Source organism: Piliocolobus tephrosceles, chromosome 2, assembly GCF_002776525.5.
Source record: "Piliocolobus tephrosceles isolate RC106 chromosome 2, ASM277652v3, whole genome shotgun sequence".
Taxonomy (NCBI): domain Eukaryota; kingdom Metazoa; phylum Chordata; class Mammalia; order Primates; family Cercopithecidae; genus Piliocolobus; species Piliocolobus tephrosceles.
Genome location: NC_045435.1, coordinates 98,433,784 through 98,445,947, shown reverse-complemented (window position 1 = coordinate 98,445,947; position 12,164 = coordinate 98,433,784). Strand labels below are relative to the sequence as shown.

The following is a 12,164-nucleotide window of genomic DNA, read 5'->3' as shown; positions in this document are numbered from 1 at the left end:
AGACAGACAGATAAGCACACAATGTACTATCCAGTATTTTATGTACCATAATGGGAGGAGATACACCGGGTGCTTGGAAGCTAAGAGAAGGAGCATTTAACTAAATCCGGGAAGCTGGGAGGAAATTCTGTCTAGACTGAGACAGTCCTTCAGAAGGAAGAATTGGAGTTAGCTAGGCAGAGATGATAGGGGAAGTGTATTTGAGACTGAGGCACAATAGGGTTAAATGTCCAGAGTTAAAAGAAGCAGGTAAATAGGGCCCTCATCACACAACGCTTTATAAGGCATTTTGTCATACCAAATCTAATTTAAAATCATAAGCTGAGATAGAGTAAGCTTAGACTTTTGGCTCAGATTTCTACTCTGGATTTAGTTTTTGACATTGTCCTATTTCATTTTATTTCTCTTTAGTGTGAGAATTGTTAATCATTTCACAAAAACAGAATGAAGTAATATTTTGCAAAGAAAAAGAAATCCCTACACAAACTATAAAAAAAAAACCTGTTTATTAGTTAATATCCTTTATAGCTATAAAACCAAATTTCCCAAGATGGTTCTTCAAGGGCACCTTGAAGCAAAAATACATGTCCCAAAGGAGGCCTCCTGGAGTGTTGTGCCAGGGTGTGTTAAATAGTATGTTTCTAGTTTGAAAGATTACTAGTGTAATGAGTGGAGGAAGAAGTTGAATCAGAATGGACTGAGGGAGACAAAGTGGTTTTATTGGTTTAACCATTCTTGAAGAAATCAGAGTCATGGAGATCCCAGAAAGGTGTGACAAAATCTTGAGATTTCAAAATCTGGATTTGCTAACTCACAACATTTGTTTTAGGCTTTCATATAATGAATTATTATGTTTTCTCTTCTTTGTAGAAAGAAATTCAAGCCATGAGTCAATGCCATCATCCTAATATTGTATCTTACTACACGTCTTTTGTGGTAAAAGATGAGCTGTGGCTTGTCATGAAGCTGCTAAGTGGAGGTGAGTAGAGTACAAGGAAATGCTATAAGTACCATGGTTTGAAAAGTTAATAAAAGTTTCCTTTTCTATTATGATTTCATTTTCATGGACATTTGCATTTGAGGACATACTGAAAATATAGTATCTGCTGAAGATGCTAATCTATGAGCCAAGACAGGTTTCACACATTGCATTTGCTTCATTTCGTTGTCATGCTGCTTAAATCTCTCTTAATTTTTTTTAGAGACTGGCTGGCTCTGTCACCCAGGCTGGGGTGCAGTGGTGCAATCATGGCTCACTGCAGCCTCAAACTGCTGGGTTCAAGTGATCCTCCCGTCTCAGCCTCCCAAGTAGCTGAGACAACAGGCATGTACCACCATGCTCAGCTAATTTTATTATTTAATTTAATATAATTTTTTTTTGGAGATGAGGTCTCACTTTGTTGCCCAGGCTCATCTCTAACTCCTGTCTTCAAGAGATCCTTCCACCATGGCCTCCCAAAGTGCTGGGATTACAGGTGTGAGCCATTGTGCCTGGTCTAAGTCTCTCATATTTTAGGATGCTTCCTTCTTGCTTCCTGCCTTCCATGATGTAAACTTACTGAAGAGTCTAGGCCAGTTATCTTGTAGAATATGCCATATTCTGGATTTATCTGATTATTTCTTCTTGGTGGTATTTAACTTTATCTGTAGTCCTCTATTTTTTGTATATTGAAAATTAGATCTAAATGCTTGATTAAATTCAAGTTAAATATTTTGTGGGAGGATACTTCTTGGTGATGCTGTGTATTTCATATTGCATAACATCAGGAAATATTTGCTATCTGGTTGTATCTTTAATAGTGATGTTAGTTGTGTTTGCTTAAGATTAGGACAGCCAGGCCTCTCCATGGAAAAGGTAACATTTTCCCCTTTGTAGCTAGCAAGTAATCTGTGAGATTTTACTTTGTGAGTATCCAGTGAGTGTCCAGTTCTCCGTAAGTCTTTTATCTTAATGGTTTTCACATTCGTTGTTTGAATCCTTGTTTGAGTCAGTTATTTCATCAGGGGTTGTAAAACGGTGAGTTTTCTTACAGCATCATTTCTTTTATATTTATAAACTGACATCCTTATATGAAGAACTTTTCCATATCAACTGGGACACTGATTAATCTGTACTCTAGTTCCTACTGAAAAGGCAAGATAAATAATTGAGTCTTTTTTAAGGATCAAGTTTTAGAGTAAAAATTTTGTTTAGTAATCATCTCCAGTAGTAGAGAGGGTTTAAAAATTTTCCTTTTCCAGTTGGTTAGGACTTTCACTTTTTTGAGTATTATTATAGATCCAAGGATTTTTATGTATTCAGTGTCTTTCCATCAGTTATACTCTATTCTTTTTGGTATGCAGGTTGTCCAGAATTGTCAGTGGGAGCCCTTTCAGAGTCACTCTTGTGTCCTCTTGACCTGAACTCATCAGTCTTTCATTACATCCTTAACTTTTTAGTTCAAGATTCCCTAGGGTTATATTTGTATTCATTTATTCAGACCCTGAATCAGCCAGTACTCTAATGAGCTTTGGTATTTTTTCTCTGGAATGGTACTTAGAAAGCATAACTTGGATGCTTGGAGTGCTCATTACTACTCTAGTGTAATTGCTTCTAGAGCTTAGAGCTTGGAAATACAGTATATTAAAAATAAAATTATAATTTGACATTAATACAAGTTTCCAATACAAGTTTAATTCATAGATTTTTTAAGCTTGAATCTCTTTTCCTTTACACAGAAAAGTTTGCTACCCAATATTAACATAATTACTTAAGTGCTTTATCTTGCAATATATATACAATTATTTCTACTTTATTCTTACAATAAAGTATAAATATTGCTGATTGCAAACTGTGAAACCTTGGCATGTATAGATCGAACATTTTATTTTGGTTACCCAAAAGCTCATGCCATTTGGTAAATTAGTCATTTTGCCAAGGCATGGATTTGAATCACATGGCAAGACTGGTAGGACTAGTGAGTGATGGAGCCACACTGGCCTTCCTATCACTATGCTGGTTGGTTTTTGCTTGCATGTGTATTTTGTGGGGAGTATGATTTTCCATCTTAGAATGTAGAGTTACAGAAAAGATAATCCATATTTGTTTAGTTTGCAATTTTATTGCTATATCTCACTGAACACCATACTTCCCCAGAAAGACTGTAAACAACATAAGGCTTTAGAATTAAATTTCAGTTTTTCTGCTTAGCAATTGTATGTCATTGGGAAAACTCTTTCAGCTCTTTGAAACTTTTTACTTGTCTGTTAAATGGGGATACCTTTCTGCATTTCAGGGTATTGATGAGGAGTATATGAGATGATACATGTAAATCATGTATCATGTGCTGTACTGACATGTAATAGGTGCACAAGAAATTTTAGTCATGAATAGTAATAAGCCCTTGCCATTTGATGCTTTTCAGTGTAGCCAGAATCACCTTTTTGTTTCAATCCCATTAGTGACACACTGGAGAAACTGGATTGCTTTGTTAAAGGCCCTGTTCATATGATGGTTGGAAGCCTTGCTAACACCTACCACCTTTCAAGATGGTGGTCAAGCATGGTTCTTTCAGTATGGAGAGATATGGGAGTATTAGGTAATACTGTGTCTTTCGTTATTGATCACCTATAGCATAATTTTCTTTATTTGTAATTTTCAAGAATATGTAATACAAAATTTTTAATGTTTTGCAAAAAAGTCCTCTGATGAGTGGGAATAAATTGTTTGATTTGCTTAATTCTCTCGTCCATACCTGTATGCCAGCCTATGCTTTCTGCTACTCCTAGGCAGAACGACTGTGTTTTTGTTTTGTTTTGTTTTGTTTTTTTTTTGTTTTGTTTTTTTTTTAGAATTCCTGTTCCTCTCTCAGTGAGTATATGTTTTTTTTTTTTGTTTTGTTTTGTTTTTTTTGGAGACAGGGTCTTGCTCTGTCAACCAGGCCGGAGTGCAGTGGCAAGATCTCTGCTCACTGCAAGCTCCGCCTCCCGGGTTTACGCCATTCTCCCGCCTCAGCCTCCCGAGTAGCTGGGACTACAGGCGACCGCCACCTCGCCCGGCTAGTTTTTTGTATTTTTTTTAGTAGAGACGGGGTTTCACCGTGTTAGCCAGGATGGTCTCGATCTCCTGACCTCGTGATCCGCCCGTCTCGGCCTCCCAAAGTGCTGGGATTACAGGCTTGAGCCACCGCGCCCGGCCGAGTATATGTTTTGATCATAGAAGGGGCAGGACATGTAGATGGGTGGGATGTCTTTTAAATGTAGCACTTCGTCCCTCTTGGTCTTAGGTTTTCTGGGACATTACCCAATTTTTCTGGCCTAGCCCTCAGGAGATTTCCTGGAGGATAATTTTCTAATGTGTTCCAGTTAGTCATAACTCTTTTTATAAGTGCTTATATTTTTATGAGTCAACATGGTCATTACATCTAAACCTTTTAAATATTAAAAATTTTGCACTTTTTAGGAAAATGAAATCTTGCTTTTGTTGTTATAAAATGAATAAACATTTAAACCGAGGTGATACATTAGGCAACATTTAGAAAACAAAAGTTAGAACTAAGCACAGCTTACATTTTTTTGTTTAAACAGGAGGAAGATGTGTCAGGATTATAGCTTACTTAAAATGACATTCATCAAATACTTATTGATCTCCAGTACATTGGTGAATAAAGCCATCAGATCCTTGCTCTTGTGGACTATGGGAACAGATTCCAGGAGAACTTAACCTTATTGAGGGAGAACAGTTGCAGTGGGATTAACTAAGATTTGCCTCTGGAGATGATGTCCACCTGAGATCTAAAGAATAAGTAATAATTGGCTGGGTGAGGTGGCTCATGCCTGCTATCTCGGTGCTTTGGGAGGCCAAGGCAGAAGGATTGCTTTAGGCTAGGAGTTCAACAGCCCAGCCTGGGCAATATGGCAAGACCCTGTCTCTACCAAAAATAAAACAACTAGCTAAGTTTGGACCTGTAGCCCTGGCTACTTGGGAGGCTGGAGGATAGCTTGAGGCCAGGAGTTTGAGGTTACGGCAAGCCATGATCTTGCCACTACAGTCTAGCCTGGGTGACAGAGTGAGACTCCGTCTCTAAAAAAAAATTAAAATTAAAAAGAATAACTAATAATTAGCTAGGTGAAATGGAGGCTGGAGAAGGATGGGAGATGTGATCCAGCTAGAGAGAATACTGTGGAAACGGGGATGAAGACAGGATGGAGTGTGTATATGTCTTGAGAACTGACAGATTCACAGTTGGAGCAGAGAGAATGAGAGAAGAGGACTCTTGGAATAGGCTTACTGATAAGCAGAGGCTCCCAAAATTAAAAAATATAAATAACCAGAGTTAACAGAAATATGTATAGGGTACCTTCTTTCACATCAACTTTTTCAGTCAGAATATTGAAAACAAAAGCGTAGTTTTGATTTAGGAACATTGTACTGATGTAGACTTTAATAAGTTAGTTAAATCATAAAATGAATAGTGAGTGTCACTTTTATCCCACCAACCAGGTGTACATCCTGGTTAAATAGTTTAATTGTGTCAATATTATAATCATTTAATGATGCTTCCTTATAACTGTAATATTCCTATCTTTGCTAATTAAAACTCTCATGTTGAATGTTGGGATTTATTACTCCAGGAAGTTAAGCTTTAGAAGTTAGAAGCACTTTTGGTATAAATAGCTATTTCCAGTTTATTAGCACCAAACTGCAAATGTAAGCTTTTTAGAAATCAAAGTAATTAAGAAAACTTCTGAGAGGAAAAAAGAGTTACCTATAGTACTTTAAGGGAGGAAGTGTAGAAATGCAGAAATCTAAGGTAAATTCACTGTCTGAGATAGTTGTTTAAGGCTGCCCTCAACTTTGTCTTTTTCTAAGAGATAAAGTGCATGGGGACTTCCTTGATCTAAAGGAGGACCCAGATAAAATGTCTGATATTAATAGTGACCAGCTTTGGATGTTCAAGCAACAATGCAGGGTTTTAAAATTTCTATAACATCTTTTGGTCTAAAATGGAATATTCAGACCAAGCAAACTTTGGCCCCTTTGAAACCTTCTGAGGCTTAGGAAGACATAGTAGTGGCTAAAGATTGATTAAAACTTCTTAGAGATACCAGTAACTAAATTGAATGAGTTGATTTTATATTTAAAGAGTATCTTTTCATACTAGTAAAGTGAGGAAATTAATTTGTTGATGGGGTCATTAGTTTGAGTTATAATTTTCAGACTTAACAAGTGTCTGAAGACAGCAGCCACTTCACTACTTTGTCAATATTATTTTTATATTCTATAATGATTTTATTGGACAATTTAAAGTTTTGCATTGCTTTTTAAATGTTCCATGCCACAGGCCTGACAGGGAATTATTTTTTGGGAATAGATGATCTACATTTAAACTTCTGGCTTTGTTACAAAATTTGTACCAAATACCCTGTTTCCCATTATTTGATTTATTTACTTTTACTCTGAAAAATGTTTGGATTTTAAAGAACAACTTTCATCAAAGTAATCTAAGTTGTTAAATGCCTTTTAAAAATCCAGCTTCTTGGGCCCTACCTCAGTTCCCTTGAATCACTGTCTTATAGGGCCTAGGAATATGCATTTTACTAGCTTGCCAAGTAATTCCTTCACACATTAAAGTTTGAGAACAGATTATCCCTATATACTATTTCTTACAAATTGTGCATGAGGACAAGATACTACATACGCGGTTATAAATTTTCCTTGTTATTCCTACTTTAGGTGTTAATTGAGTCATTCAGTGATAATCTGCCCCCTTTTGCTTAGCATATTTTCTCTTCACCTTTCTCTTAGCTGACATGAATTCTTCATAATTTTGATGTTTGAGGATGGAGGATTATAAACACAGTCATCGAGTTAGAGGCTACAAGAGACTTAGAAAACCAAATGGATAAGAAGCGGGGGATCTTACAGGACCATTATCTCTCAGTTAAGGATGAAGGTCTTAGTGACAATTCCTCCACCCATGAGAATTACATTGTTGGGAGGAGTTTGAAACTGAAGATAAATTGTTATGCCAAAGAAGGGTTTCTTAAAACTTTGTTCACAATGTCTGTTCTGGACATACACTAGAGATGTGCATTGCTTTAATCTCCCCATTGATCATTGGATGATGTAAAATCAATAAAAATCTAAAAGTTTGAAAAGGAGTTCCTGCTTCAAACTCTTTACAGACTTAGTCACTTTTTATGTGCCCCAAGATATTTGATGCTGCATTTATTTGATCTGCCAGACTGGAAGTTCCCTTAAAGTCAGCAATCATGTCATGTATATCTTGTCTATATTGTCGTATTTGGTGGCACCCAGTCTTAGATCTCACATGTAATGTAATACGGCTTAATTGTTAAGTGAATAAGTTGTGTTAGTTTTTCATTTCCAGTAGGAATTGGTTTTCCTTTGCATTCCCTATTTTAGGTATTATGTTATAAACAGTGTTTATGATAATTTTAGGTATTACATTATAAACAGTGTTTATGAACAGTGTTAATATAATTGTTTTCTTACTAAGCAGTACTTATGTGACCTGGATTTCTTGAACAGTGAAACATGTGGCCCTTTGGTATAATCGCTTTGCTTTGGGGATTAATGTGTGGTTGATTAAGCAGAACAAACTTCTTCCTGAGGTCTCTCCCCTTCTGGATCACAAACTTATGAATTCCAGCAATGGAGAGGGGAAAGAACCACTGTAATAATGTGTTAGGAAAACCTGTCTGGAAGCTGTCTGGAGAGTGAGCCTCTCTGGTTCACTCTCTTCAGAGAATAAACTGCCTATGTCCTACTGGAGGTGGAGAGTATTAGTGGGCAAGCCTCAGGGAGGAAGAGGGATCTGAGAATCTTATTCTCTCTTATCTGAACTTTCAACCAGTTTCTCTGTTTTCAACCCTTTCCTTCACTCCTTCCTCACATATGGTACTTGGTGTGTGTAGTTCTGAGCCTTTCTGGAGCTCTGGGTAGGGATCACTTTGTCCTAAATGGCATAGCTCCTCTGTAAGCACTGAAGTTCAGATTTCTCCACTGTGCTTATTTACTTTTTCTTTTTCTGCTATCTTCCAGAATATTGTTGCCATCTCTCTTCTGTTATCTTTCCTGTTCTCTTTTTAAATTATGGGTTTATGCCTTTTTAACTAAGTTTACCAAGTTAGTGGATTTTAAGTAGGAGCTAAAATAAGCTTGTGTTCAGTCCTTCATGTTTTTGAGAATTCCATCTTCTTTCTATGTATTTGGAAGTATATTTTTTCTTGTTAAGTGTGTGAAGCAAAAGTACCCAGTAGGGCAAGTTTTTAAGAGAACTGTGGAAGTGGTTGTTTTGATTTTAGTCTTCATCATTGAGGTCTTGTACCAAGAAATGGGTATTGAATATTTCTGTGCAGTCTTGTACCAAGGAATGGGTATTGAATAGTTTCTGTGCAGTCTATGTAATGTTCTAAACTTCTTGGCACAGTTGCTAATATTGTTTTGTTTTGGTTCTGTGATTGTTATGGGCCATTATACGACCAGAAATCTTACAAATTTTCACCAAACTTTTTACTGATTATAATCTTCAGTTTTGGTAGTCAGCACTGTGCTTTTAATTACCATGTAGGTGTCTTTTCCTCCTCTGCCTTCAACCTTTAGTAGGAGCATTATTTCTTATCCTGGAAAGTTTAGGATTGATGACACGTCTGGACTGTTACTTAAAAAGAACTGTAATTTTTATTCTTTTTGTATTTGTCTTTGCCTTAGCTATTTTATTTCTATAATTTATTAACCTGAAAAATAATTTTAGTCCTAAGTTAGTTTGTGTATGTATGTGATCCTTACCCTCCAAGTATTTCGCTCCTGATTTGATTGGCATTTCAATTGTATTTTTATATCTTTAGTCATACAGCAGTGCATATTCTAATCTGGTGTCAAAAGCCTGCATTGGTTTGTGGTACTGACAAGCATGGTTACCTAGGGATTATTTAGGGGCAGTTAAATATTCTCTACTACCTCTTCAGATTCTCTCTAGACATCCAGAGGAGATGCTGGCATAATATACTATTTGAATATTAGCAGGCTACTTTTTGTTTTAGATTGGAATTGAAAATAAGTTACTAATTTTAAACTTCTGTATTTCCTCATATTTGCTGTTTTTTTCATTCCTACACAATTAAGTTTATGAAAAGGTTTACATGTGTTTTGATTCTAAAATGGATCTGAATTATATTGAATGATTTAGAGATTTTTAGAAAATTATGTCTTCTGTTTTCAGGTTCTGTTCTGGATATTATTAAGCACATTGTGGCAAAAGGGGAACACAAAAGTGGAGTCCTAGATGAATCTACCATTGCTACGATACTCCGAGAAGTACTGGAAGGACTGGAATATCTGCATAAAAATGGACAGATCCACAGGTATGTAAAAGACAACACTCTTGTGTTATATCATCTCATTAAGGCCATTTCCACTCTTTTACAGAATCATGATCTCTGAGTGTTATCATAGCTCTTTGTATCACTAGTTTTAGTACACTGTGGTTAGAGTCTTAATTATACAGCTAGTAAACATTAAACAAGTACTTTAGTAAAACCAGAAAATATAAAAACAGGAAAAATTCATAATTTCTTATCAAAAGGCAATCACTTGATAACATTTTGGAATATTGCTTTCCATTTTCTTTTATATGGTTAAAAAATATCTAAAACAATACTGTATATGTAATTTTGTCTGTTGCTTTTAAATTTTTACATTATATCTTCAGTATTTCCCTAAATTATTAAAAACTTTTTATAAAATAACATTTTTTTAATTACAGCCTTTTTTTCTTTTTTTTTTTTTTTTTTTTTAAACAGAGTCTGTCTTAGTCACCCAGGCTGGAGTGGCATGATCATAGCTCACTGCAACCTCAAACTCCTGGGCTCAAGTGATCCTCCCACCTCAGCCTCCTCAGGCTAATTTTTAATTTTCATAAAGATGGGGTCTCTCTATGTTGCCCAGGCTGTTCTTGAACGCCTGGTCTCAAAGCGATCTTCCTGCCATGGCCTTCTAAAGCGCTGGGGTTACAGGCATAAGCCACTGTGCCCAGCCCTTTTTTTTTCTTCTTTATTAAGTAAGAACATTTTAATATTTCATGATTCTGTCTAAATGATCTGTCTTAGTAGCTAAGTGCTCTGTTTAGGTTTTGTGTATAGGCCCTGGCATACTATTGTGAGCTATGATTCCAATGATAATTTGATTTTTAGAGCCCTTGCAGTGCTTTTCTAGTCTGATTTTTTTTCTCCTGGCACTGTGGGAACTTCCATTCAATCCTTGATCATGCCATCTATGGGAGTGGAGTGGATTTCCCTGGGCCGGTTGCTGCCAAGTAGAGAATACGTGGTAGATGCTGGACTCAGGATTCATGGGTCTGTGAGCATTCTCCTAGTCCCATCATGTGGACTCCCACCTGGTGCCAGTGGGGCTTCCATTCAGTCCCTGTTGATATTGCCTGTGGGGATGGAAGGCTATTCCCTTGGACCACTCTTTGCTCCTGGGTGGGGAGTTGGGAAACACTGGACCTGCGTAGTCCTTTGCTGCTGGATGGAGGGCTAAGAGATGCCAGCTGTGCCGACTGGTACTGCTGATGTGGGTAATGTGGGCCTACTGGCTGTACTGCATATGGGGGAGGGGATGAAGTCCCCTGTCTGCTCTTTAGGCATGGTGGGCTCTCCTACAACTCCAAGTATGGAGTCAGGGATGGGACCACCTATTAGATTTCTGTTGGACTGCCCCTTTTCTGCTCCTTTAGGCAGAGAGAGAGCAGGCTTGGGGCTCTTTTTGATATATGTCAGTCAATAGTTCTGGATTTCAGGGCTCTCTAATGCCCAGTCTGAGTTATAGCAGATTAAAGGAAAGCTCAGGAAACTTTTTTTTTAAACCTTTCCTATGATGCTGAAAAACTCAGGAAACATAATGCCATGTTGTCGTTCAAGTTCTAAGGCCCGTAGCCACTCTGCTTTCCTCTTTTCTCCTTTCAGAGTTCTTTTATCATTGTCTGTTGGATTATTTCTGGGAATTTTAGATATATTTAAAGGGGAGGAACAGGGAAGCGTAAACCTACACCATTTGGTTCGGGACCAGAGCTAGTCCCTCGGTTTGGAATGGAGACAATTCTATTTAAATCTATTTTGTTCCTGGGTTCAGATTCTGAGTGTGTAGTGTGACATGTTTTTATATGATACATGGAGCCACTCACCAAATATTTTATGTTTATATTGCTTTTAACATTGTGATGAACACTTTCCTCTGTGATTTTTATAATTTTTAAAAATCTGGCTTTCCATAAAACACATTTTAAAGAATCTTAAAAGACGTTGCCAAAGCTTTTCAGAAATGTAGTGATTTATGCATCTATTAGCAGTGCATAAGAATGGTAGATTCACTGGTCCCTTGCTAGCCTTGCCTATTAAAATTTTTAATTTACACATTTTGATATATGAAGAGTAGTATCAATTTTGACATCTTGGATTATTAGTGAGGTTGGACACAGATTTATATGAAGCAATTGGTATTTCCTGTTGTGACTCATCTGCTTGTGATTTTTGCCTATTTTTCTTTTATTTTGAAATGGGGTTGTGCTGTGTTGCCCAGGCTGGTCTTGAACTCCTGGGCTCAAGCATTCCTCCCACCTCAGTCTCACAAGTAGCAGGGATTACCGGCACATGTTACTGAGCCCAGCTCAACTTTTGCCTGTTTTTCTACTGGTATCTTCCTGCCTTTTTTTATCCTGAGCTTTTTATATATTAAAAATTACTCTTTCAGCTTGGCATGGTGGCTTATGCCTATAATCCCAGCACTTTGAGAGGCCAAAGCAGGCAGATTGCTTGAGCCCAGGAGTTTAATACCAGCCTGGGCAACACAGTGAGACCTTGTCTCTACAAAAAAGTTTTTAAAAATTATTCAGATATGGGCCAGGCATGGTCGCTCACGCTTGTAATCCGAGCACTTTGGGAGGCCGAGGCAGGCGGATCACAAGGTCAGGGAATTGAGAACATCCTGGCTAACACGGTGAAATCCCGTCTCTACTAAAAATACAAAAAATTAGCTGGGTGTAGTGGCGGGTGCCTGTAGTCCTAGCTACTCCAGAGGCTGAGGCAGGAGCTTGTAGTGAGCCAAGATCGCGCCAGTGCACTCCAGCCCGGGCGACAGAGCAAGACTGTCTCAAAAAAAA

At 37.4% G+C, this 12,164-nt stretch overlaps 1 protein-coding gene across 2 annotated transcripts in view; it reads left to right on the top strand.

Annotated features, from left to right (window-relative positions):
• The window catches only part of OXSR1 (oxidative stress responsive kinase 1), a 93,194-nt gene that overhangs the window by 24,962 nt on the left and 56,068 nt on the right, over nt 1-12,164 (top strand). Inside the window, exons 3-4 of one of the 2 annotated variants that reach the window (XM_026454881.1) lie at nt 871-979; nt 9,228-9,369. In XM_026454881.1, the coding sequence (XP_026310666.1) occupies nt 871-979; nt 9,228-9,369 (251 nt within the window). Of the gene's footprint in view, nt 1-870; nt 980-3,442; nt 3,579-9,227; nt 9,370-12,164 lie in introns of those variants that run through there. The other variant, XM_026454882.1, reaches the window with a different exon arrangement.